The sequence below is a fragment of the Aythya ferina genome, assembly GCF_964211825.1.
Source record: "Aythya ferina genome assembly, chromosome: 5".
In the NCBI taxonomy this organism is placed as follows: domain Eukaryota; kingdom Metazoa; phylum Chordata; class Aves; order Anseriformes; family Anatidae; genus Aythya; species Aythya ferina.
This window is the reverse complement of record NC_140301.1, coordinates 58,244,476-58,272,445: the sequence shown is the minus strand read 5'-3', so window position 1 is coordinate 58,272,445 and position 27,970 is coordinate 58,244,476. Positions and strand designations below refer to the sequence as shown.

The 27,970-nt window shown below is 44.4% G+C and overlaps 2 protein-coding genes across 10 annotated transcripts in view; one reads left to right on the top strand and one right to left on the bottom strand.

The window, feature by feature from the left end:
• The window catches only part of PPP2R5E (protein phosphatase 2 regulatory subunit B'epsilon), a 74,755-nt gene extending 74,095 nt beyond the window's left edge, over nt 1–660 (bottom strand). Inside the window, exon 1 of one of the 3 annotated variants that reach the window (XM_084521709.1) lies at nt 288–660. The gene's annotated coding sequence lies outside the window, so the exon portion shown is untranslated. The remainder of the gene's footprint in view (nt 1–287) is intronic. The other 2 variants (XM_084521707.1, XM_084521708.1) reach the window with 2 other exon arrangements.
• LOC311437897 (uncharacterized protein) lies at nt 524–27,684 on the top strand. 7 transcript variants are annotated; one of them, XR_014693788.1, is made up of 6 exons: nt 524–1,230; nt 5,759–5,957; nt 6,877–6,994; nt 19,547–19,734; nt 24,341–24,504; nt 26,232–27,684. XR_014693788.1 is itself a non-coding variant. In XM_084521722.1 (3 exons), exons 1-3 carry the CDS (start codon nt 938–940, stop codon nt 10,998–11,000), a joined length of 744 nt encoding a protein of 247 aa, XP_084377848.1. In that variant the 5' UTR covers nt 524–937; the 3' UTR covers nt 11,001–12,822. The 7 variants fall into 7 exon arrangements, 2 of the variants coding, with proteins under 2 accessions (XP_084377848.1, XP_084377849.1); XR_014693789.1 differs by adding an exon at nt 10,749–13,903 and having other exon boundaries at nt 524–5,957; XR_014693787.1 differs by lacking the exon at nt 19,547–19,734.
• The last annotated feature ends 286 nt before the right edge of the window (nt 27,685–27,970 follow it).

Sequence of the window (27,970 nt, the reverse complement as noted above, 5' to 3'; positions counted from 1 at the left end):
ACGGCGCAGCGGTGAGCCACACTACCTCAGCGAGGGGAGGAAAAATAAGAAATATGAATATATATAAAATGAAGGGAGGTTATTGATTGTGTGGGGCGGAGTGCTGAGGGGCTGGGGTCGCTCCCTTCACCACAGGGGCTCGCTTCGTGTGCTCGCCTCGGGGCGGGGGGGGGGGGGGTGCGGTGCAAATACCGCCGAGGGGAAGCCGAGGGGACCCCGGCCGCCTCCTGCCCGCTGCCATCGGCCGTCCCCAACCCCGGGGCACCCGTCCCCGCCGGCGCCGTTACCTTGACCCTCCTGGTTGAGAAGCCGGAGGAGACGGGGCGGGGGCGGGCGGCGGCCTGAGCCGGGCTTCGGCGGAGCGCGGCCGCTGCTTGGCGGCGGCGGCCCGAGGGCGGGAGGCGCCGGGCTCGCTCCCTGCGGCGGCGGCGCCGGATCCTGAACGCCCGGAGCTCGTAGTACGGCCGCAGCCGGTACGCCGGGAGCCCGGAGTAGGCCCGCAGCCTCGTAGTAGGCCCGCAGCCTGTAGGCCTCGGCGTTGGCGGCGGCCTTTCCCCGGCGCAGGGCGGCGTTTGGCGGCTTCGGGCGGCTTCAGGCGCGGGCTCCGCTCAGTCCCATGCACTCGGCGCGGCCCCTGCCTGCGATGGCCGCTGCCTCGCTCTCACATTCCCGGCGGAGCCCTGGCGGAGGGGGCCCTGAGGAGGCGGCTCAGGGGGGAGGAGGAGGAGGAGGTGGAGGAAGAGGAGGAGGAGGAGGAGTGCGGGCCGAGCCGAGGGGGAGCGGCCGGGAGGGGGGCTAGCGACGGAGGCTGAGCGCTGCGAGGGGCGGAACGGGGCTGGAGCGGCGGCGGCTGCCTCGGGTGTAGCGGGGGGGTCCCGGCGGGCGGCGGGGTCGCGCTCCGGCTCGCTGCTATTGTGGCTCTCAGCGGGCTCCGGCCATGGCACTCGCTCGCTCACAGCCTCAGCCTTGCTGCTGCCGCCGCCCCCCGCCCGCCCACTGGAGCCGGCCGCCGGGACGCGCCGCCTCATTGGCGCCCGCCGCCGCCGCCGGGACAGCCGGGAAAGGGGAGAGCGGCCCGACGACGAGGAGGAGGAGGAGGAGAAGGAGAAGGAGAAGAAGGAGGAGAAGAAGGGGGCGGCGACGGGAGAGCGGTGGCGGAGAGCGGCACCGCCATCGCCCTCCTAGTCCCGCGGCGGGCAGGGGGGAGGCGGACGAGCGGCGGCGGCTGAGGTAAAACCCGGTGATTCTGAGGTAAAAGTCGGTAATGCTGAGGTAAAAAAGGGTGTTGCTGAGGTAAAAACGGTGATCCTGAGGTAAAAACCCGTAATCCTGAGGTAAACTCCCCGGCCCTCGTCGCGAGGAGCGCCGCGAGGCCGCCTCAGGGAGCGGGGTTTCGGCACCCCCGGGCCCTTTTCTGCCGGGGGGCTGTCAGGGGGAAGATCTGTCTGGCTTCGCTTTTTTTCTGTTTTTTCCTTTTTTTTTTTTTTTTTTTTTTTTAAGTGTGTTTATATGCATAGCGGTCAGCACGATGAGCGGTTGTAGGTGGCATCGAGGATTGCCATCGTTTTGTTTAGATTTGTTGGCGTGATGGCTCGATTTCTCTCAGACTACATCTAGTGGTGTTAATATGGCTGCTGTGGTTAAACTACCATCCCCTATTGCCCTTGTACTTCTGGCAGTAAAAGAAAAAAAAAAAAGAATCGATTACTTGCAGCCCTTCTGGGTTGATACAGCCAAAACCCCCTGATGTACAATAATTGTTCATGAATTGAACTTGAGGGCAATTTGCAGGCTGGTTGTTCTGGTGGGTCAGTCATGTCCCTGAAAACTACAAAATCCTGCAAAGGGTACCCAGTATTTGTCCCACTCTGTTGACTCCTCTGCTACATGAGCACCATCACAGGTTTAATGGAGGAGCTGGGACTGTGACAGAGGTAACTGAGATCGATTTTAAGCTCTCGTGAACCTGCTTTCAAAATTACTAATTTTCAGTCAGGTAAGTTCCCTGGTCCAACTCACATTGCGGCCCTAAGGGGAAGAAGGAATGCACTAAATAAAAGCTCACTGCTATAGAAGGATAACTGTGATAGACATGAACGGTTTTGCCTCACATCTCTCAATGTGCCTCTTGCATATCCGAAGAAGCATGTTTCCCCTAAATTTTACTACATATAGACTGAACAATTCTACTTCTTTTCAGTTCTTCTTTGTGGGTCTCATTTTTAATCCTCTGAATACGCTTATTTCTTTTCCCTGTCTTCTCTGAAAAACACCCACATCTTATTTTGACCTGCAGCACCAAGACTGGATACAGCACTACAGCCAAGGCCTCATAAACACCAGCATCTGCTCTGTCATGCCCATCACAGACGATGTTCCTGTTTACATATGCCAATACAAATACTTTTCAGACAGTGTGATTTATTCACAATATTGCTGAGCTGTTTTACCCCAGCATCCATTTCTGCTGACCTACCAAGCCAGTTATTTCTACTTCAAGTAGACAGTAATGCCACTTGAGAATTGATTTATTGCAACAGTCCTAATACTTTCCCTTTGTTTTTATTACTGGACAGATGGACAATCAAGCAGTCAAGACATCCTTTAAAATAAAATTCTGTGTGCTTTTAAGTCAGAAAACTGTAAACATGTCATCTTTGTAAATCAATTGCATTCCTCAGTAGTGTAGTTGGAAGACCAAAATTCAGCAGAGATTGAGCTGTACCATGGTTACAGAATGTGTAACTGAATTTAAAAGAGATATTTGTATATAATTAAATTCACTTAAACCAACTTCACAAAAATAACCTAAATGCAAGCAGTGGCTTGTAACAAAGAATGTAGGTCAGTTTGGTTTTTATACCAACATCAGGTAAAATTTTGCAAAAACATTAACTTCCTTTTGCTCTGATCAATGAGGAACCAAACCCACAGATGCACATATTTGGCTTTGTTACGTGTACTTAATTCCATTAGTTTTGTTTGTCAGCCTCACACAGTAATACTGAGATTTATTCACTGGCCTGTGCACTTCTTTTGGTCTGGACTGAACAGTGCATGGGGAGCAGCTCATGAAGTTATTGATGGCAAACTCTAAAAGGGAAGTTGTAGCGCAGCCTGATGGCTAGACAGGCTTTTTAGGTGAAGTTGAGCATGGCATGTGAAATGGTTGTTCTTGGATTTCATTTCACAATGGGAAGACCGATCGTTGCGAAATGCTAAAAATCTAAAACTGAAGCACGTGGTATGGGTATTTATTAAGGTGCCTGTCGTAGAAGGGATAAAACTCAAGACTGCTTGAAGAGCTCCCAGTGCGAGTTCGCTGCCCTGCACGCAAGGCTTTATACTTGTCGTTCTGTCGTTGAGGAATAGCTATGGAATTAGTTCTTCAGTACAGCTGAACAGGGTGGTAAATAATGCATTCAGATAGTTTGTCTTCTCTGAGAACTGCTTCATGTGCTATGGTTTTGTCCATTCTGGCTGTGTAAAACATTTTTATGATGCTTTATACTTGGTGATATTTCTATGGTAACAATTCAAGAAAAATATGGGGTTTATCAGTGAATAAAGAAAAATCTTACCTCTTTTTTATCATTTGGCCAGCAGAGTTTACAGAGTTGCCTTCCCTTTTTTTTCCAGGTTGCCTTCTTTTTTCTGTTTCGGTCTGTAAAATCTCCATCTGTAAGGAGATTTAAGATCACAACGTAAGATACAAATGTAAAACTCCTAATATTTAAAAGGGGCACGGTTACTTGTCTTTCTCCTATTCCCTGTTTGGCCTATATTTTGTAAAGTTTAGTATTTTAAAAATGATTACACAGGTCCCAGTGTAACAGAGAAGAATGAGGTGAAGGAGAAGAAAAAAGAAAAAGTACTACAGATATTTTACACGTCTGCATATTTTATGTGTCTGTATAAATATATAAAATACTAATTTGCAAGAATAAAAATGAACTGTCACCAGATAAAGCTCACAACCGATGGCTCACATACGGTGGAGCTATCTACAAATAGGCATGCATGCGATACCTGCAACCCCTCCTGAAGAGCTACAAACAATAAGGTTTTCTGATCACTCTTTCTCCACTGCTGTCAAAGGCACAAGATGAGCCTACCTTTTAAAAGTTCCACTGCCTTACTGGTCTACAAAAGGGTTTTTAAAAATAGCTTGGAGAGGAATTTTCAGGGCCAGCTCCTCACCAGCTACGCACGGTCCTTTTTAGCACCCTAGCAGTCAGAACAGCAGTCGAGAGTCCTCCAGAACAGAGTTTTTGTACCAGTGACTCAGATTTGTTCTGCTTCACGTTATTTTTTTGTGACGGAAGTTCCACTATAGACCATCTGTTATGGCCACCCAGGCAGGAATACGGAGTCCGCATCCACATTGGCGTTCTGTCTGCTCTTTACATAGAAACTTATCAAACAGGATTGCTAAATAGGTAACGCTGTGGAAGTCTTGCTCTGCTGAGTGATAAACATAAATGGATTTAGCTGGAGCTTGTAAATGTTTCACGTGGCACATCCGACATGTATTTGTCTACAGAAGGGGTCATATAATGCTTCATAAAGGATCTCCTATATGTCAAAAGGAGCATTATCAAGGTACCATGGGATTAGTTCAGATATTCCCTGTTCCAATACTGCTAAGCAAGAAAAGACATGATCTCCCCAGAGAACTAATTATTCAGACCAGCAGGAAAAAGACCAGAAAGAGAAAGTATTATGGAGGAAGCAGCAGTGCTGTTTGAAGAGGCAAATCAGCATGAGCACAAGGCTTTTCTGATGCATCTTTTAACAAAAATGAACACAGTGGAATACCACATCAAAGTGACTGTCCTGCTCCATCAGTTTGATTGAAACAGCACAATCTGAGAGTTTTTGTTTGCTCTTGAATCAAATCGGTCTGTAATGAAAAAGAAGAAAAATATTCTATTTTGGCTGTTTACACCACAATTGACTTCTGATTTTTATGTTTCACGTTTTGGAGAGGAAAGGTACGGCCAGCTTTTGGCCAACTCATGTAATTGCTGTGCCAAATTTCTGGCATACGAAGCCTGTGTTATTACATGGATGTTTTGCCTCCCGCTCCTCCACATCTCAGCTCTGCGATAACGCTGTCAGTGCCCTCAGGAGCCGAATTCCTGATAAACTTGTGGGGTGAGGATTTTAGGGTCAGAGACACAACTACCCGAATGGGAGCTAACTCCTCTCTGTTTATAGACACAGCGTCACTAGAAGCCTGTTTCTGTAGTCAGCCGGGTAAGATAAGTAGGATCGTGCTCACCTCTGCAGCTGGCTAGCTGCCTCCGAGCACAACAAGCGAGCTGCTTTTGCTTATTCCCCAATTACCTTTTTTGTTCTTTATTTTAATTATTATTAAATCCTTCCCCTCCCCCAGCTTCTTTACTTGCCTTCTAGTCCCAGGTGCTCCTTTGGGCGTAGTTTTCTGGGTTTTTAGTTAACTTCCCTTCTCTGCCTGTTTCCCTCTGCCTGCTTCGGGCTTGGCGGTGCCGTCCTCGATCCCTCTCCAACGGTCGCTGCCCAACGGCCTCGGGGGGTTCCAGCTCTCCGCAGCCCTCCCCATGGGCAGCCACAGGTGGCGCTGCCTCTGGGGGCTGAAAGTACACACGGAAATGGAGTGCCAACTCGCATTATGTTGTCCCCTGCACCACCACGGCATGTCTGAATCCCAGCTTGAAGAAGTCCTCCCATTTCTTCTTCTGTTTCTTTGCTTTTTGCTCAAGTTTTCTCGTTTCAGTTCTCTCCCAGTACAAAGCTGGCCTCTTCTGATGAGCTGCCGGCCTCTCCAGACGAGCACCTCTCCTTTGGCCCAGCTTCCAGCATCGTCACACTCCAGAACGAATGAAATGGGTACGATACCAGTGGGTGGTCCAGGTGTCCAGCAGTGCTTCGCGTGTATGAACAGCTCTCAGAGCACTTCCCGCAGCTCCTGTGAGGTACCTGTTGGTTTCCCTCCCACGCTTAGTGCGTATCTGTGGTTCTAGCAGCAGCTGATACTAGAGATTCACCCAAAGTACAGAGGCACTAAGGCCTGAGTAGGCTAAGACAGATTAATTTTCTTTCGAAAGAGAACAAGCGAGTGTTCTGAAATCTCTCACAGAGGCACAAAATCACCTATTGGCTCAGCTCTGGCCAGCATTGGGTCCCTTTTGGAGCTGGCTGAAACTGGCCCTTACCTTACACGGGGCAGCTGCTGGATTCTTCTCACAGAGACCACCCCTGCAGCCCCCCACTACCAAAACCCACGTAACCCCACACCAGTCCGATGTTACAGCTTTAATGTTTAGATACTTTTCAACTTAAAGTTTTCAAATGATGGCAAATAAAAGTATACATTTATATTCTGTAGCTCAGCATTGTAGGGAATGTTTAACATCAGGGGGAGTCTTAAAGCACTTAGATAAGTTTAAAATATAAGTCCTGATGGGTTCCAAAGCTTGCAACATGAACCTAGGCAGAGGAAGGGGCTGTACAGGTGCCGAGGGCATTTCCACAGGCTTTTCGAACAAACTGTTAGAGACAGCAGGAGCGGAAATACTTAGAAGGAAATGGCTGAGTGTTAGTTACAGGTATAAACACAAATCCTCGTGGGAGCCTGCTGCATGCGCAGGACTGCCCTCACGCTGAGCAAAACAAAACAAAGAGTTTGGGAGGGAGCAATGTGTTTTCCAGCCTTACCTTTTCAGAAAAATAATGGGCTAAAACATGGCGGGGGGGGGGAGAACACAACAAATAAACTGCAGCAGAGGCAGGAATTGAGTGGGATAAGCTTAGTTCACTTAGTGGTGCATGTGGTAGAGGCAAATTAAGAGACTGTAGTCAGTGGAGGCCATAAAGTATGATTTCTTTGCACAGAAAATCAAGATACGGAGCAACTCGCAGGAACATTTTAGAGTGGTGATGAGATTACAGTGAAAGAAAGGGTCTTACTTCAAGGGGAACATTGGCCTGGAGAAGGGAAGAAAGCAGACAGGTGAGCAGAATTCTTTCCATACAAGAAATACCACTTTATAGTAAGGATATTTTCCTTGGAGCAGTGATCTCAGCAGGGAGGAAATGCCTGGTAGAGCCTGGGTTGTTGAACATACAGGCAGGTGTTCTGTTACGACAATGGTGTGGTATTTCTGCAGCTGCAAAGTGGTTGGTAGTATCTTGTCTGGAGCTGTACTGCTAAATCAAAGGTGAAGAACCAGGCTCCTGAACATCCACACCATATAACTTAGCTCTGGCTGTTTCCTGCACTCAAGTAGTGCCCTCTACACCCACTGTGAGGGCGAGCCATAAACAGTACAGGTGCAAGCCCCTCAGTGCTGCTGTCTGTTCCCTGACTGGCAGGTATAGCTGTAGGAACATTGCCTGGAGAGGAACGTGTGAATACTGCTGGAATAGAAAGGATAGGAAAAGAAAAGCTGTAAGAGCATTTTCTAAAATCCAAACCCACTGTCAAGTTTAAACAAATAGGATAATTTTACCACTGAAAAAAATACATGAATAGGAAGGCTTGTAGTTTTTTGCTGACACTCTGCAGGAATTAGAGATACCATATAAACGATGAGCAAGGAAGGGATTGTCTTCAAATGAGAACAGGAACTGGAGTTGAAATCAGAAAGCTATGAATGCTGGAAAAACACAGGCATCGATTAGATTGAGATGAAAAATAGCAAACAACTGACTAAGCAGACCACACAAAACTAGATAATTGGAACAAGAACAGAAATGGTGTTCTGTGCAAGTGCTGGAAGTTCAAAACCTTAGTTGAAGAAATGAGAATTTCTCACTTTAAATGAGCATATTGATATAACTGATTTCTTTGGAAACGCTGAAAAGAAATAGTATTCAAGCCTCTCACATACCTGATGACAAAAAAGAGACTAGAATGTTAAGGTTAAGAAAGGAATGGAGAATAAAATGGGAAACATCATTATACCATTGTACAAATCCATCACGCATCCTTATCTTTAATGCCGCCTACTTTGGTATAGATTGCATTTAGAAAAAAGAATATGAGAAGACTGAAAGTTAAGATGGCTTGGTGCAATTACCACACAAGGAGGGGATTCATATACTGGGAATCTTGAGTTTGGAAAAAAAAAACAAAAAAAAAACCTCCAGTTTGAATTTGGCAGAGGTCTGTCAATATCTTTGATGGAGTGGAGACAGTGAATGAGTGACTTATTTTACAAAACTGTTTTGTATTATATGTACATCTGGCAAGGTGAAATAAACAACCTTTCACATCCCATTACAGAGGCGAAAGGTATGAACAGATTAAAAAAAAACAACATGCTGAAGAACACCAAGGAGATTAGATTGTCCTTGGACTTTAACATGCTAGCATAATTGCGACATACATTATATATACAACACATTAATGAGTTTAGAAGCTTATCTGCCACTAAATAAAAATGCACCACGATCAGCTTTCTATAGAGAAGTCTAGAAACCAGATTTAAAGTAGGATAACTCAGTAAACGTAAAAGAATTTGAACCAATATAAAATCCGTAATGTGTTATGGTAAGATTTGGCTTATTACCATTATTAAGTGGATATTTTATTATGCTATCCAACCCTCATACTTACAGAGTTTTCAACATTCTCCACTGTCAGGTAGTTCCCAGAAGGATTTATAGCCAGAATCTATAACCAAGACTTGAATGAGAGATCAAAAATAGAACTAAGACTTTCTTCTTTTTTTCTTTTTTTCTTTTTTTTTTTTTTTTAAGAGAACGCAAATAGGAGTTAAAAACATGATTTGCAAAAGTACCACCAGACACCTCTGGAAAATTCATTTTAAGCTATGTTTAGTACATTCAAAGAAACTGTGGCTCCCACTTGAGCCATATCAGCTCAAATACAGATAAAAGATAATCAGACCACATAGACTGTTCACTCATCCTGAATAAATAAATATTTAATGTAATTGTGCACTTCTGAGCATGTTTAGTTCTGGTATGTGCCTTTCGAAGTGAGCTCCTACATGGAAGTAGATTCACCTCTTAACTGCAGTTTCTATAGGTGTACCTCTGCACTGCATTTATTTAAGTCCAGAAAAAATAGATTGGACAATGACATTCTAATAATAAGAGCCTTCAGTACACAAATAGCTAATGAGAGCTCTTCAAATTAGCTCTTCTCTGCAAAGTTATTTTAGAATAATTTCCGTGTCTTACTGGGTTTTAGTGATGAGCTTTTGAGACATTTTTTATTTGCCCTGTTAACTTTGATGAGCGTAGTTCCTGAAAGGTTATCACCAGCTCATAGTCTGAGTGTGGGATGCTCCAAGGGCAACGCCTGGCTGAGTCCAAGTTCAGTGGCTGGCTGAGAACAATTTTACAAAGAGATTTGTAGATTTTGTCATTCCTGATGCTATGACACTTGGCACAGTGTTTGGATATATACATATAAGCAACTTAACGTCTTGCCTCTTGGTCTCTACCACAACTCCCTGCCTTGCTTTTAACAGATTGACAGAATTACAGCAAATATGCACACCAAAGCTGTCACATGGTAGCATTGCCCATCATCCCATTCAAATTGTTTCTTCAAGAAAATTGTCATCTATTGTTGCTCCTGCTGGTAATCATCTGCAGGAGATTTCCACCAGTATGCCACACATGCATATTTCAATTTCATTAGCAAAAATATTTGCCATCCAAAATGTTACCCATTTATTCAAACCATTAAACAAATTTAGGTAAGGTAGCCTGCTTTCCTCTGTGATCTACAAAGACATTATATTACCTGCTGGGGAAAAAATGGTAAAAAAAATAGTAAAAATAAAGACGGTAGTACATCTATCTATGCTGCTACATGTTTAATTTGATTTGATTTACTGTACTTAACTTTTTCGTTTGTTGGCAAAAACAACCATAGCTGTTGCTAGTGCTGTTTGCCAGTGTCTCCATCTGCATCTTCGGTTACTTCTTGGATTCTTTCTCTTAGTGTTTGCAGCAGTCTGCTCACGTCTCTGAATTCTCATGGGAATTTTTCCCGTTTAGCGGTAAAATTCACAGTAGCATCAGGTTATTCACGTGAGTCACATTTTCCCAGAGCTGAAGACACCTGGACCTGATCCCCTCTCAGGCGTCTTACATGATCTTGGTGGTCTCCATCAGTGATACGGGAATGCTGCTGTCTCCCCTTTAGAGGTCCCAAGTCCTGTTGGCGCTGTGTGGCCGATGTTTCAGTATGGTTGGAAACGCCAGATTCCAACTGGGGGAATTTGCCTACATGAACCTCAGCTCATAATTCTACTATGTTGGCTTATTTGGAAAGCAGATCCTTTCTTACCTTACCTTTCCCCTATTATTTCCATAGAGCACCCAGGAAAGCAGTCAATTGAGTCTGGAAGTTAGTGCATTCATTCCATATTTCTGTCTGACCTCCTTTCTGCTGACCCTTTACTTAAGCGATTATGTATGTATGTGCGTGCATGTATGTTTGCAATGCTTTCTATCTTGCTCGTTCAATTTATGTAATTGCTACATTTAACGAGCTTTTCTCTTGGGCTTAATGTCCCAGTTGTTTTATTAGTATTGTAACAAGTCTGCTCATAGGAGGCACATTCACTGCACATCTGAATGAAAGTAAACATCCTGTGTTTCTCAGCCTTCTATAAACCCCAACAGATGGCTGCTACTTTTACAAACTGTGCTGAATAGGATGGCTCATATTTCCCATGCAGAAGTCTTATTTCTGGAATCCCAGCCCAGTATCCTTCTTGCAGGTTGAAGCATGGATCCAGACACAAATCAGTTTAGCCCAAGGCAGTCCTACGTGGTGGTTCTTCACAGCTCAGATCCTCCTGCTTTCTGGAATGGACGCACAGAGGGACGTACCTTGTATTCCTGATCCATCCAGAGCTGCAGGAAGACTGGTAACAGCTTGCCCATGTATGGCCTGGGTAATCAAGCCTAAAGCTCCTTTGTACAATACATCTGTCAGAACGTTTACATGTTTATTTTATCCCAGTGATTAAGTGGTTTTTGGAGATCTGTCATACTCTTAGAATGACTTAAGGACTTAGAATGATTTCTCCTTAACACTCAAAGCCAGTCCCTGCTCAGGGTGCTGTCAGAATAAGCAGGAACTGGTACACGTTTTCTCTACCTCAGCTAACGATCAGCCAACATACGCCACAGGTATGTCTTAGCCTGGTATTCCTGCAGCAGCACAATGCTGATGTTGTCTGTACCGCCCCCCATCCTGGAAGCAAGGGCACTTCAGTGCCTGGGTGAATTAGCAGCAATGCCAGCTTGAGATTCAACCCCTGTATCTGTGCATGTGTGTGTTCATGGACCCCTTCCCATCACAGTTTTTTTTCCTAAAAATTCAACAAGGGAGCAACCTTGGCGTAAGGTCCAGGCAAGTAGTCTCTGTTTAAGTCTTAAAACAATCATGAGGCTGCTTTGTCCCTTGGGGAGAGGCAGTTTGGGAACAGTCTTCACCATTTCTCCATTAAAACTTTTCTCCACTGAATGGCAGGCTTGCTCTGAGCTGCTTGTGACCACTCTCCACTGACTATATTAAGCATCTAAGGAAAAAATAAAGCTTTTCGAAGACCACTTTGCATTCTTCTAGACCCTGTATACTAACTCTTTTTTTCTTTTTTTTTTTTGCGTGGAAAATCTTCAGTGAGCTACCTATCTGTTCTGCTGTGATCTGAGGCCCTAAGAATTATGCCATTTGTTTAGGCATGTTTATGTCCAGTTTAATTCTGAACAATTATGAAATTCCTGATGTTTTTCCTCTACACATACTATTTACCAAAATGGCTGAGTGCAAGCTAATCTAGCATTAGCTACCCTTGTATACCTTCATCATCAAGAACTTCTCTGATTTGTAGTACTTACGGGATATTCTCTTCCATCATACCAACACAGAAAGTTTCCAGTGGCTGTAAAATGTGTGTTTTCATTGAGAATCCAGTAGACTGGCCACACTCCAAAACCCATTAAGTCTTTTTTATTTACAAAATTGAAGTTATTTACACTTCCAATTACTTTGCAATTGATGGTGTTTTGTTTTTGTTTTTGTTTTTTTTTAACAAACTGGCCATTAGGCCCATTTTCACTGTGCTTTAAGATATTTTATACCATGTCCTTTGCATCATCGTATCGCGTTATCATTAGCTGTCTCATCCTTCAATTCACTGTTTGGTCACTTCAGAGCAACCCAGGAGGCAGGAACTGTGAAACCAGAGACTTGAAAGGTTTCTCACTGGAGTTGTGATCATGGTGATGCCGTTTCTGGTACAACTCCCAGTAATGGCAACATCCTCTCGGAGCAGTTTTTCTGTGGTTAAACAGAGTACACTGTTGGTCAAAATGTCTAACTAGTTTGAGTAAGATGAGACTCCATTCAGTCTGTCTTCCCGTGTTTCCTTGAACAGAGACTCCCTAGGTGGTTACATCCATTTTCCCACTAATGGGACTAAGTGCCATTGACTGCTGTACACAGCCAAAGAATTTCTTGAGAGGATGTTTTTTTTAAAAAAAAGATTGTGCTCAGAAAAATCAATACTACAGAAAAAAACAACCTATCTGTCAGCATTTTCCACTACATGGAGCAGAGCTTCCATTTGCTTTATCCTACCACATACCCTGGCCACAGAAAGATGGGTACTGACATCGGGTGGACTACCTGCATGCACTGAACTCTGCCAAGAATTCCTTACATTTTATTAATTGCAATATTTCAGTTCTTCTTTTGGTTCTTTAATCTAGAAAAAAAAAAAAGATTCCAGGACTGCTTGTACTGACTTGCAAGTACTTTTAAATAAACTGTGAGCTGCAAAGTTGTATCTATCTACTTCTTATCTTCATTCTGCATTTTTTTTACCACAGCCATGCTTATTCAACTTTTCCACTAACTCAGCAAAAGCATCCCTGAACCCATTTGCTTGCTACAGTAAGACACATGCTTATGTATGTAGAATTCCCTTCTTGTCTGGGAAGCTGGACAACAGTACAAACCCAAGAGCCCCAGAAGTAGGGTAACTTTTCCACCTGTACAAAAAGTTCTGGTTCACACACCAGTGTGCTTGAGTAAAACCATCACAAACGATACCGGTGGTAACACGAGGCATCCGAATCTGTTACTCCTCACCCAGAAAGCCAGGTTCAAGTGTAGGCCAACTCATTAGGTAAGATGTCATTAGGTAAAATGATTTCTACTGATGTTTGTTACATTAAAGAGCAAAAAACCACGTTTACAGCCTTATACATTTTAAGTGGGAAAGAAACTTCATATGAAAGTGCTGATCATAGCCACAGCCTCAAACACATGCTGGTAAGCCCAAAGTAAACACATGCAGCCCCTCACCTTCTTGTTCCATAGCCTTACACAGAAAGATGCAGTATATGAATCGCTTACATCTAGCTCGTTTCTCCTCCCCAATTAATTTGTAACTACTGTGCATGCCTTTGCAGCGGGCTGAAATCTATTCTAGCCAGCCAGGGCTATGTTGCTGCTAGAAAGGATGAAAGTAAGGTCAAGCTAATCAAGCCCTTTAGGAGGGCAGCAACTTGCATGGCTATCAAAGAAGGTTACAGTAAGCTGAAACTTGTCAGGAGAGAAGTACAAACAACTCCTTATGAGCATAAATAAGGCACATTCAAATGTGTTTAATTGTGCGTGCCTGTCTGAAAATCTGGCTCATCATTTTTCTTTCCATTTCTCACTCAGAGGGTCACCAGTGCCTGAAAACACTGATAATGCCAAGGAAGCCAATTCCCTGTGGGAGCGTGACTCTGCTCCACACACAGAAATTTTCCCTTCTGTCACTTGGCATAATTCATTATGTGACTTGCTAATTCAAGATACAAACAAGAGCGAGGGACCAGGGCCAATCATTGCAAGAGGAATTCTCAAACCTTCCCAGTAAGTGCATAATACCTCCCCTCTGGAAACATCGCCCATTTCACTGTTCTTTTTAGCTCAACCAGAACCAGTTCCTTGGATCTTGTAACCTAGGGGGAAATAGGAATAATGCTGTACTCAAATATACACCTATTAGACTGTACAAACAAACCACTCTGTGTCTGCAACACACGACACATAATCTAGCAAATTTCTCTCATCCTATAGTTCTTTTGTTCCTGTGAATTGCTTATTTCCTGTCTTTCTTAGCACCATTTTCTCCCATAACTTTGTTGTTCTTTAACACCTTTAAATATAGTTATGAAATACATAAGTGTGTATTTAAATATATCTTTGTTCCTGCTGCTCTCATCCCTGTTACAAATTGCAATTTAAAAACCTTATGTGTATTAATGCACCATTCATCAGGCTTCTGAGGAGGAAAAAACTTCCCTTTATACCTTCCTTTACTAGTTTCTCTCATTCCCATGTCCCAGGGTGCACAAGGTTGCTTCAGCTTCACAGGCTTTTCCTGAAAATGGATAAGAAAATGATATATCCAAAGTTAAACAAAGGGAAAAATACACCAGGAGCACAGATAAACATTTTCTGAAAGCCAAACTGAAGATGTTGCCCTTCCTTCAGTTCCTTATCTGACCCAGTGAGAGCATCTTCTTTCCTTCCTCCAGCAGGATGGAGCATCTGGTTCTGCTTTGGGAGGTGAAACCAAGAGCTTCCTGGCTTAGGGTCACACACATACATGTGGGGATCCTTTACTAAAGGATACGGAGTTCTTTGCTTGGCATATCCTTAGCAGCTGCTTCCATAATTGCTCCACTCTGTTTACACAAGTTGCTCCTTTGGTAGTCGCCAAATCCTTCCCATGTGCATTCAGAGCTTCTCATGCTTTCGTGCCATGCTAAGTATCAAGGCAACCAAAGCAGGGAGGTGGTTCCAAAAGCTCCTTGCTCCTTTGGCTCCCTCCTTTGTTCAGAGGAGCTCATCTGCACTTTTATTATGAAAAGTACTCAAGAATTAAGACAAAGACACAAGCTCAACTCTTCACTCACAGAACTGCACCTGCATCGTGGACCATATCCATGCAGTCCTGAAACAATCCAGTGTTGCTTACAGCTTAAGTTTGACTTCAGAGCCCAATTTAGAAAGGCCGGGCTAGCATGTGCATTTTTAGGGAGTTGACTTCATTTTTTTAAGTGTTTGGATCTGAAGTTCAAACATTTAATGTTTCAAATTAAGGAAAGCTGAGAATTGATGGAAGTGTAGAGGGCACAATGCCTTCAACAGAATTATTAAAATGAATTAAAGAGAGTGAGAATTTCTTAATGGGGAAAAGAGAAGGGAGTAGAATTCAATGAAAGTTGGTACTCCTGGCTAACGAGTTCAAAGATAATTCTGATTTTTTTCAGTAAAATAAGTTTGAGGGAAAAAATTGAATATTTATTAGTGCTTAAACATGATGCAGTAGTGAGTAGCTGTAGTTTGCATTATCACTAGGATTACCTAGAATTATCAATCCAACACTTAAAGAAAATCTGGATCTTTGTACCGTACAAACAAGGCACAACAGCCTTCACAACATTCATCTACAACTTAAAGGCTTACAAACATACATTTTGGTGGACAATTTATTTATTTTCTTTTGACAAACAAAAGATGGAGCAAAATAAATGCTGAAAAGCCCTTTAAGAATATTAGTTCGTAAATACTAATCAAGGTCAGTAAGGTGATCAAGGACTATTACGAAAGCTGTAATCCATCGGTCATGATTTAATCCCTTGAGGTTGATTTCAGAGCAACTTTCTCCTCCAAAACCAGCCACACTTCGTCAAAGCCAAAGTTGACTGCTACAAGACCTCTATCACCAGATAATTGTGGAGACTGGGTTTGGGTCAGGTAGGCTACAGCTGACAATCCAGCTCATTTCACAGTCACAGCAGACCCCACCTGGAAATCGAGGCTGCCTGAGGAAATAAGGCCAGCAGTTCTTTGTTTTGAAATAAACCTCCAGTCGGAAACATCTTACCTTTCTGCTTCTAGAATGGGGACAGATACATTAACAGACTTTTCTGGTCATCTGGAGAGGACAAGTTCATCGCTTCTGCTTGTTCAGAAACTCCAAGAACACCTAAGAGAAAGACGGTGATTTTTCCCAGATCCAGCTGGCTTGCTCAGACCAAAACCAGCATTAAGCCATCTCTGTTCTTGACTCTACAAAAAGTCCTTGGACACTTTGGGAAAGTTTTTTTTTAACGTCCCTTCATATCACACAAGTTCCCTTGGAAAGCAGGTGCCAGTGGAATAGTCGTGCAGACTGAAGTCAGACTCGATGCATTGTGCTGAGTCTGCGTGCATTGCCAAACGGAGCACTCATGTCGCAAGACATCTAACAGTTGCATTTATTCTAGTTCATATTTTAACTGGGACAGGGTGCAGCCCAAACTGTAGACGGAAAAGGCCAGAAATTTGTTGTGATCACTTAGTCTGGTAAAAGATACAACTCAAATTGGCACTTGCATTAAACCATTTCTCAAAAACAAAACAAAACAAACAAACAAACAAAACCTCCAGTCAAAGTTTCCAGTGGCATGGTGTTCCATGGGTCTAGGGAAGTTGTTGGAATGCTTAATTGTACCCCCTACCCCTGTTATAATTTACCTTATTGCCAATTTGACTGGTGTCCAGTTTCAGCTCGCAGGCATTCATCCTCTCGCACTTCGGTTATTGTAATAAATGACCGAGTTCAATCCTGCGTGGAGTTGGTAGCTGAAGAGCAGAGGCTGCAGTGCTCACGGGCTGTTGTAAGCAGCTTCTGTACATCCTTCTGACTTCATTCCTGTGGTTTTCTCTGGCACGCAGGAGAGATGAAGGACTGCAGGGTATGGCAGTGGAGGAGAGGCCACGGAGCCAGGGCTCCTTTCTAGGGGATCCTATTTGCACCTGAGATCCCAAAGCAGCAGGTACTCCTCAGAACAGTGCAGGCACCCCACCTAGAGGGCCCACACTCACATGCCTTTCAGAGAGACTGTAAGCTTCCTGTAACCATAATTACATGGAAAAAAAGTCTTCAAAGGTTGAATTCTATAATGTACACAGATAAACTGCCACATGCCGAAGGGCATGTTTTCTCTCTGCATTATGACCTCTGCAAGGAAAATATTGATGAGCTGAGCTCCCACTCAGTGCAGTCATCCTACTGAATCTGAATTCAGCAGTTCTCACAGATGTGTTGCAGAATTAGATATTTAACATTCTTGGCTGTTAATTAATTTTACCCTAATTCTAATGTATTCAGAGAAACCTTTGGTCCAAAAGAAATTTTAAAAATTGCCATGTCCAAGTATTATGCACTTAATGCCCTAAGTTTTTTTTAATATGTCTGTAGGTTTCAGTTGTACAGAGGCTGTGTATTATAGAATCATTTAGGTGATGATCTAAGATCATCAAATCCAACTGTTAACCTAGTGCAGCCAAGCCTACCATGGGGCACTAAACCATATCCCAAAGCACCACATCCACACATCTTCTAAATACCGCCAGGGATGGTGACACAACTGCTTCCCTGGGCAGCCCGTTCCAGTGCCTCACAACCTGGTCAGTGAAGAAATTTTTCCAAATACCCAACCTAAACCTCCCCCACTGCAACTTGAAGCCATTTCTTCTTGTCCTGTTGCTTTGGAGACCAACCCCTGCCACACTACAACCTCCTCTGAGGTAGCTGTTTGTAGAGTGCAGTCAGGTCTTTCCTGAGCCTCTTCTCCAGGCTGAACAACCCCAGTTCCCTCAGCTGCTCCTCATAAGATTTGTTCTCCAGACCCCTCACCAGCTTCGTTGCCCTTCTCTGGACTCGCTCGAGCACCTCCATGTCCTTCTTGCAGCGAGGGGCCCAAAACTGAACACAGTACTCGAGGTGCGGCCTCACCAGAGCTGAGTACAGGGGGACGATCACCTCCCTAGCCCTGCTGGCTGCACTATCCCTCATACAAGTCAGGATGCTGTTGGCATTCTTGGCCACCTGGGCACACTGCTGGCTCATATTCATCGGGCTATTGACCAACACCCCCAGCTCCCTTTCCACTGGGCAGCTTCCCAGCCACTCCTCCCCGTGCCCATCGTGTGCCATGGGGTTGTTGTGCCCCTCGTGCAGGACCTGACACTTGGCCTTGTTGAACCCCATACAGCTGACCTCAGCCCATCAGTCCTGCTGTCCAGAGCCCTCCTACCCTGCAGCAGATCACCACTCACATCTAATTTGGCATTATAATTATATGCTGCACTTGAGGCAAAGCACCGTAAGTTAGAGAAATGACAATTATTTGTAGAGTTCAGCTTGTTGTGTGTATTTCCACGTTACTAATCGAGGCCATGTTGCTATGTGCACATTTCTAGCCAGCTGAGGAGTTACAAGGTACAGTTGTAACTGTAACGGTCCCAGATAAAAAACACATTCAGTAATTCTCTTTTACCTAGCCACTCTGTAAGCGTAAAATCCAGCCACTGGTGTTCTGGCGTCACTTGCAGAACACCAGAAGTGCCATCTAAAGATAATAATTTTTACAACTTGTGCTGTTTTCTTGATTGTTTGTTTGTTTTGTTTTACATCCAAAGCACTTGCGCCTTGCTGCAACAGCTGCAGCTTGGCCAACTCTTATTCCTGGGAAGATTCAGTGCTTCTAACATCACACAGCTAAAGAAATGCATTTCACTAAGCAGTCTTCCAAGCAGGTTTGTGGTGCAAGTGATGCAGTAACATCACCACCACTTCTTTGCTGGCAGACCTTCCACCAGTGTGTCACCTCAGCATGTAGACCCCTGCAAAAGCAGCCCTGATGGTGGTGCACGAAGCCCTTGGGTTGCCCTGGCAGCTTTCCATCACCATTACACAGCAGCATCACCCCAGGGGATTTGTACAGTTTTCCAAAAGGGCAACAGCTGCCCTCGCTGCACCTGAGAGCATCTCTGAAGCTGAGGTCTGTGTTGCATGAAGGAGGTTTTTCTCCCCTGCATTGTTTAAGAATAAAAGGGAGACTTTATCTAAGTTAAGATTTTTCAGCAGGTGTCAGGGTGTGTTCCATATGCTTTCCAGGTGTTTTCCATGGCTTGGGGAAAGCCCAAATGTGTACTAAAAACATATTTAACTCTCATAATGGAGGCTAGGAATGATCACAGCCTTTGAAGACCTGCCCTGGTTTCTGAGAAAGCTTTTAGAGGCATTGTCAGTGGCTTTAGTGCATGAAATGCAACAACCCTCAGTTGTCGCTAACCAAACAGACCTGGTAGGAAAGCTCCTTGGGCTTGTCAGACTTCAGTGAAATGAAACCCTTGTTGTACCATCTCTGCTTCTTACGCAATCTGCAGAGGGAACTGAGCTCAGCCTTTGCTCCGTCACACACCTTGTGCTGCCATCCCACATGGGCATGGATCGAGAGGCGCTGCAGCTTACAGGACGCGCTGGGGAATGCAGCGGGCAGACGAAGGCACTCCAGCAGAGCTCAGAAGGCAGCAGCCTCTGCGTGTTCCCTTGGCTCCCACTTCGGCCACCTCCTTTGTTGCCATTCCTCAGGCTTGCCGTTAATGCTCTCCCCTCCAGCTCTTCAATAACAAAAGACCAAGAAAACCTAACAAGATTGCTTTCATCTCACCCAGGGGAAGAGCCTTCACACAGCTTTATCTCGGAGCTACTTGCTGTCACAGCCCGGGCTTCCTACCTCTGAACTGGTCCCAGCCTCCTGCACTCGATGCAGCCCACCAGCCATGGAGCCATGCTCTGAGCACAGCCTGCAGCACCTGCCCAACCATGCTGAGGTCAGATCCCACCTCAGGGCTCCCAAACTGTAAGTCCCGACCTGTGCACAGCAGCTGAAGCACAAAACACAATGTTTGGTGTGCTCCTGATGTGGTTACAGAGTAGTGGGGCTGGGGCAGCGGGAACGAAGCAGGCTGAGCTCTGCGACGTTTCACAGGGACAGTTTGTTCTTCAGCAGCATGACACGTGCGTACAGGTGCAAAGCGTGAGAGGTCTGAGGGCAGAGCTTGGCAAAGATCCTTGCTTAGAGGAGAGAAATTGAGCTGAGCACGCTGTCAGCCCCACATCCCTCGTTGCCCAAGAGCAGCTGCCTGTCAGACTGGCACAAGCACTTGCTTGTCCGTGCTTGCCTTCTCCTAGCAAGGAAAATAATGTTGGTAGAACAGAGCCATCAGGACTCCTACCACCATGTTTGCTAAATGGATCTATTGAAATATAAAACTTTTTTTTTTTCAGGCCACATCCTACCTACCTGCTTCACCCATCTGTTTCTCTTTATGTGTTTTATTCCCTCTGGTACATCGTCTGCATGCTCCTTGTGGCACAGACCGTCTCTGTCCTTGGGGGGTCTAGACCTCAGCAGGGGCTTCAAGGCATTAAATGAACAGAATAAATTCTGAGTAATACGATAAGCTCCTGAAGAAGAGGCCAAAGCCGCAGCAGCCTCGTGCAGAGGAACTGGAGGAGAGCAGCAGGAGCTCTCAGCTCCGAGCCAGTTCTGGCACAGATCTCTCATGTGCAAGTGGGGAGCTTTTTGCCTTGTTTCCCCTGGCTGGGAAACAAAAACTGAAATATCAATTTTTAGACACCCAGGTTGTGCTTGGGCTGTAAGGGTTAGCAGTCCTAAAGTCGCTCCTTGAGGATAACCAAGTAACCACGTAAAGCCTAAAGGTGTGCCTTTAAAAATGAGGCGGTTTATTTTTAGTTGTACTGGAGTCAATGGAAAAAAAAATCAAATCCTGTCTCAAATCTGGGAAAAGTAAGCGCTGAATGTCAGAACACCATTTCCTTCCAGAAGATTACCGATGGTTTATTATTCCACATGTATATTTAGAATATTCCGCTTACGTAGCTGCTTTAATATCCACCACATTAAAACACTTCTGATAGCTGACTGATCACCTGCATAAGCAAGTTGCAAGCTCCTCCACCTGCCCCATCACACGAAGTACTTCTTGGAGCATCATTTCAGCAGGTGAACACGAGATTCCTCTGTGCAATCCCACTGATAACAGGCACACAGACGCCACGCTCCGCATCCTGCGTGGAGACCACATGGCCCAAAACGTCAGCAAACCAAACAGTGCTTGTAGAGCACTCGGTAATGTTCCTGCAGGTTGGCGAGTAAAAACACATTGTTGTTTTTTAGAAACAGTGTTTCCTGTTTCTTTGGTGCTGTCCCAGCTCTTGTGCTGGGAGCCGTACAGTTGGAAATCATCCTGGTAACTGCTGAGTTCACCTGTGCCTGAAGGACAGAAATGGTTTAAAGGCAGAAATAGTGAGAGATCAAGAAGAGAACAAGGACAGGAGTTTCTCAGAGGTACCAGAGAACTTTCTCTTCTATACTAAATGACCCTGGATTGAAGAGTACATTAAACCAACTTAAAAAAAAAAAAAAAGGAAAAAGAATGGAAAAATGGCACAAACACACCACTACCTGTTCTTCCTCTTTCCTTCTATAGGTCAGCTATATGAATACACTTCATTCTCCTGTTCCTTTGATTCTGGCCTAACTGAGCATGCTGGTTTGCATCCTCACTAGCTAATGCTGTGACCTTTCTTTGAGGATTTGTAGGAGGGCTCAGAAACATGCTAGGTGTGGAAGCTTGCGATCAACAAGAAAAACCTGCGTCGTAGCTTAACTCTACAAGCAGCGTGGAAAAAATGTTAAGAACTTGAGGGGGTTTCTATTTTGCAAACAAGAGGAAGTTCATTTCCTCTGTTAGCTCACCAGAGCATTATGTGCAAAAACACGCCTGGAGCTCTCAAAATACCTTCACTTATTTCTGAAGCTACCAAATGTATTTATAGAGCCATCTGAGAAACACTGATTTTTCCCTTACAGAATACTACAGAGCTTTTCTGAATTGTTTCATGAACCAAACTTCTTAAAAACGCCCAGACCTACAGAAGTTGTGAACTAGAATCAAGTCTTGGGCCTTTTTTTTTTTTTTTTTTTTTTTTTTTTTGGGGGGGGGGGAGAGAATTGTAATATTTGAGGGGTATTGTCAGGACAGTTAAAACTGCCGCATTAATGCATAACTAGGTGACTCCATGTGCCAACTTTACTATGTTAATAAATCCAGCAATCAGCAAATGAGCCTAATATATTACATGTGCCTGTAAGAATCCACAACTACTTACGTCTCATCTGAAGGCATGCACAGGTTAGAAAAGAAATGGGAGCAAATTCATAAATGAAATAAAATAAATGTTCAGGCTTAGAACAGGTCAGCAAAAATGAGTTGAAAACTGAGAAACACGATGTCCTGGTCAGCAGGTGGATGCCTAAAAGGATGAGAAGCAGTCACTTGTTGCACGTGCCACCACTCTGGTTCATAACAGCCGAGAGCTTGTTTGCTGTCTTTCTAGGCATCCTGGCAATTAACCAGATCAGAAATGTTAAACAACACTTATAAAAATAAATAAGGATTTGGGCATGTTTTAGCCAAGATGCTTTACCAAACTGCTACCATTCCTTCCATGGGATGGGGTGGGATGGGATGCCTCTGTGCTCCTGTTACAATCCTGTATTGCCTCCATACCTTCTATTACTTGCAATACTTAGGACTTAACAAATTCAGCCTAACTAAGAATTATCTCCAGCAATCATTTAATCTTCTTGTCGCTCTAATGATATACACAAGTAGAAGGCTATCTGAGATCTTTATGACTACCTTGGTTTGGTATCTAGAGGTATTCCTCTAACCCATGCATCGCTGTACGTTGTCACTTAGCAAAACAGATTTGTTTTATGAAGTGCTCCTTTCTTTCTAGTAAAGGACAGGTTGCCTAGAACTGGCCTCAGCTAGGCTTTGATTCAGGGTGTCAAGCACAAACACCATCCCGGCTGATCCAAGACATTGTTGTCCCTCCGGGTATTGTCTCTGCAGTGCTGGCATAATGACAAATGGAATTGTTCCCCATTTAGTCTTGTCAAAAAGGCCTGATGTGGAGACACACAACTGCTTGGCAGCCAAGCGCTCATTTGGTAGCGTAAGTTTTAAATTTGCGTGTTCAGGTATAGTCGGTATGTGTTTTTTGAGGAAGTGTAGCATAGCCAATGCTACTCTGTGTTCCTGCTGCAAATCTACAGCTACACAAAGTTGTGAAAAAATAATAACAACAAATAAAACACCGTACTTCATGGCAAGGGACACCCAGCCTACTTCTCCCGATCCCTCACGTACCAGTCCTAAACTGACACAGTTCACCAACGTCACTGGCACAGTGAAGTCCTGAGGTTTCTTTCTTCAAACAGATCCAAAAAATGCTGCACCTGCATTCTCTAGATGCCCAAGTAAAATTATTTTAAACCAGTATTTGAGATTTCTATGTACAAATAACCCTTTCCATCATCAAAGCAAGTCAGACTCAATTTCTTTCAAGTCATGGTTCCCAGCTCGCACATGGACTGCTGTCCTCCCCAGCACTCTGCTGCTGAGATACCAAAGAAACATCTTACATTGCTGCCATATGGAAACCCGGAGATTATTTCAGAGGCACATGCAGCTGAGCAGCCACTGACACCGCAACAGAACCAGAGTTTGGGCGCAGAGTCCAGACTTTGTCGTCCCTTACTCTGATAGGATAAGCAGGGAAAAAAACAGTACAGGATGAAATCATTTTTCCCTAAAGCAAGAGACATGAAATTGTGAATGCAAACTTTACAACATCCTGCGAAGAATAATTTGTGGCAGGAATAATTACAATTTAAGGTAGTGTAACAAACAGTTTACTGATTTATGCTTTCACTCCTTATATATCCCCAAGAATGGTATCAAACAAAAACTCAGAACAACCGTGCTAATTTCTAGGCATAGCTCCCCATCACTGGAGAAGTCCCAGTAGAGCTGAGTTACCGTCACTTCCAGCTTTCTTACCTGTGTGCATGCGCCCCTTGGTTTTAATCTGGGTCCAAAGTAGTGGATGGTGGCATGATTTGTGCTCCACTGGGTACTGAGAGTCCCTGGATTAAAAACATCCAGAAAAGTGAAGTCTGCATTTGTGCTTCAGCTTCATTGTGAATGTACTTTCTGCCATCAATAACAGCAGGTTTGGGATGCAAGGGTCCTTTGGTGATCTGCTGAAATTGCGTATTTTTCTTTTAAACTTTTATTAAATATTTAACCTTCCCAAGCGATTGTTTTAAATTAGTGCAGGGAACTCTCTTGAATCCCTCCTCGCATTTCCCATTGCCAGTTCTGATTTCCTGTGGCAACAGCTGCTCGAGCACCGCCTTTATGGGATTTTCAGCAGCATCAAATCTTTATTCAGAACATGAGAGGGTGAGACTGAAATTGATACTGAATTGAAAATAGAATGTGTTCCCATAAAAATACTGGTGTCAAAATTGCAGCAAGAGTATATAGGATCAAAGTGAAGAGTAATATTTTCTGTCACTCACTTTCCAGAAAGGTAGAAATACTTTCAAAATACAGATTGCAAAGGATCTAAAGGCGTGAAGATGTATGACTTCACGAAACACGTGCTGATATTGGAGAAGGACAGACCACGATGACAGCAGCAACTGAAGTTAACCCCGCTCCGCTCCTGTCACCCCACCATCCCCCTGCAGGTTAGTAAACTGGTAGGGAAAACTAGAAGTTACCAAAGATCTTCACAAGTTAAGTGAGTTATGTGCAAGTAATTCTGATAAGGAACCAAGAAATGGAGCACAGTACAATGATGCCTGGTGCAGGCTGCCCCGAGCAGATGTGGTTGCCCCATCCCTGGCAGTGCCCAAGGCCAGGTTGGAAGGGGCCGGGGGCAGCCTGGGCTGGCGGGAGGGGTCCCTGCCAACCCAAACCAGCCTGGGATTCTCTGTAACAGACAGTCGCAAACTCACAGACCAAACTGCCACCTCTGTCACGTCCCCGCTCGCTCTTTCCTTCTCCTTTTCCCTGCCCTGTGAAATACAGCAGCAGCAGCAGAGGCTGAGAGCGCACCCAGCCCTGGGAGCAGCTTCTGCCTCTCTTGCACGCTTCACTGGCAAATTGCTCATCCCAGGGACAAACAGGAACTGGCTTTTATGCTTGAAGGGTGTTTATGTTGTGCATAATTCAGTGAAGGCCCTATCCTGCTTCCATCAAGTCGTTACGCTTACTTCAAAGGCAGAGGGTCCCGTGGTGGAGCAGGGGCTGGCAGGGACCAGCACCAGCCTGCCTTTGCTGCGCCTCTCTCCCACTCCAGAGAGGCAGTCACCAAACCACACCTCACCGCTTCCCCCCAGAACAAACCAAGGAGCCAAACAGGAGATGATTTTCGTGGAATGAGGTGAAGTCGTTCCAAATTAACAATGACAAACACAGACGAGCTTTGTGAGGGGCACTAGAAGTGTCGATTCTTTCAGGAGCATAAAAGTTCTGCTAAATAACTACAAATAACCACATCCCTACCAAACCCTGGCACACGTGGGCTGTGAGGTCTCTGCCAACCATTCTGTGATTCTCTGGTTCTGGGAAGTTCATATACAGAGCACAAGGGCTGGCATGCCAGTGTTGGGTTTTACCTGCAGAGGACAGAATAAACAGAGAGGAAATTTGGGAACATGCTGAACGTGAGTAAACCTGTTTTCTTTCACATGTTCACTAAATAACGTTCTCCTGCTGCTCAGAAATACTGTACCATGGGTTTGCTGTCACCTCTGAATAAAGACAGACACTTTTCTTCACTCAGGTAATTTATCTGGATTTTTAATTTTCATTTACTGGAAAAAATCTGATACTGCTTCCGGAATGAAAGCTTCCCCCAGGGTTAAGCAATTAATACAATGCCAATTTCTGAATGCCTGCTACTTGCAGTTTCAATTATAAAGGTCAAATCTGTTTCTGAACAATGCTGAAGCCAACTCAGAGACATCAAAACTGACCTAAGAGTTGAAGTGCACTCAGACAAGTTAACCTGCCTCACTTAAAGGCTGTTATTTATGATTCCATATTCTGCTTCGTGCTCTAAGAAAGTTTCAGTTCACAAAAGCACAGAGCACTAATTAGTTGTTAGTGGATACTAACCTGAAATTAAGTCAACACAAAAGAAAACTAAGAGGAATCAAATGTTTTCAGGGGCACCACATGCCCAAGACTCCTGCCAGCTGCTGTGCTTTTGCAGGTTTTTGAGATATACACACATTTTTCCCATCCCACTGTTTGCAGAAGTCACGTTTGTAAAAGGGTGAATTTATCAGGGAAGGCATGGCTTAACTGCGATGGTATGGATTTGTTGGATCAATTTAATATAGAAATTAACTACTGTGATGGGTATGGATTTGTTATGGATCACATTAATATAGAAATTAATTAACAGATACAGGCTGAAAACTTCAAACATGCCAGTCCCACAACTCCCATCTCCGCTGCTCTCACTGAGATACCGCTGACAGCGCACACAAATGATCTGAGACACTTCAAAGAAAGCAGAGGCACCCAAAGCTCCCTCTCTGCATTTCTGCAACACACACACAACTTTATTCAAGAAAAAGACCTTACTCCATGGAACGTGTTGAGATACCAGGAAAAGGGTCGGTAAACACAAAAACCAAGCTGGACATTGCACCTGCAATGAAACAGGTCTTGGAACATTCCTTTAGCTCCCCACCGCCAGCTGCTGGTACCGACCCACGTCCACATCTGGCCATTGAGGTAAATTCAGAGGGGTCTGAATCTTTTGGCCCACTCTGTTACAAAACCACAGGAACAGGCAATAACCTGTGACCCGAGACACCTGAAAGGGCACATGGTGCAGGTGCATCATAGCCATAACACCACCCAAGTTATCTTAAAATAGCACGAACTAATTTGGGAAGCGACAGACTCTGATGATCCTTCATGTATAAGGATGTTGGTGTAACTTAAATTCAACATAAATTAAAAAAAAATAAGGTTCAGAGAGATGTGACTTCTGAATTGAAGCCACACATTTAAATAACCAGCAGGAAGAAAAGCAAAGTGAATCACATCTTAATTACCACCAGGCAGACCCAGAACAACGATGGATGCACAGCTGTGGCTGGAGGGCATTAGCAGCTTGCAAAACACACCATGTGGAAACTTGGTACTTCTGTGTGAAGGGGATTCATTTCCAGAGATCATTAAGGCATCTTCGGCACAGCCGTGACCGTACACTGGAGGTATTTTCTGTACTTCAGAAACTGTTTTTGAACTCCAAGCTAATCCTCCAAGCCTGAGGTTCATAACTTGTGGAAGAATCACCTGTCCAGGCTCACATGAACAACCCTCTCCCTTCTTTTGCCAGCTGTTCTGTAACATCACAATCCTTAAATACTCTTCTGCTGCTTCCAGTTGTGGCTCCCGTATGTTCAATTCAGTGTAATTACACCCGAAATCTGACTGCAGCAGCACTCAGAAAGCTGAAGGTAATTGTGTGTGCAGAGCCAGACGCACAGATCGCAGGCTGCCAGGGGAGCAGAATAAGCAGAAAAACTCAGCCCTTTCAGAACAAGGCAATTTTTACACCACTTAATGGCTCTTTGATGGAACACTGAAACAAAGCAGTCAGAGATATCATTGAGAGAAATGCATAAACTCTGCAAAGAGAGCTATTTCTTAAAGGACAGGCACTGACTCCTAAAAGGTTTTGTTAAAGCTCCCCCATGCCGGTCTGTTGCTCAGGAACTATTCTCAGAAGGCCATGTTTGGTTTGTGTTTTACCATTCCCACCCTGCACATGACACTAGCTGGTTTCAAATGCAGGACTGGGGATTTTAAGCACAACTGGTGTAATTATGCCCATCTTTAACTCGCTGAACATCTCCCGTCTTCCAGGTGCGCTCCCTGAGATGCACTCACCAGGACAGAACGAAGCTGCTGGGGAGATCCTCACGTGTTTTCATGCAGGAAACACACCCTAAATAATGCCAGTTTAACACTTCTCATACACTTGAAAGAATTAGCTGTATGGAACAGCACATTCCTGTTTAGTTTAATACATTTGTACCTTTGCTATGAAAAAGATGGCTCTGTCAAGTGCTGCTTTATGAGCCTGCTACAAACCAGTAACATGACAATGCAAGAACAGGACTTATT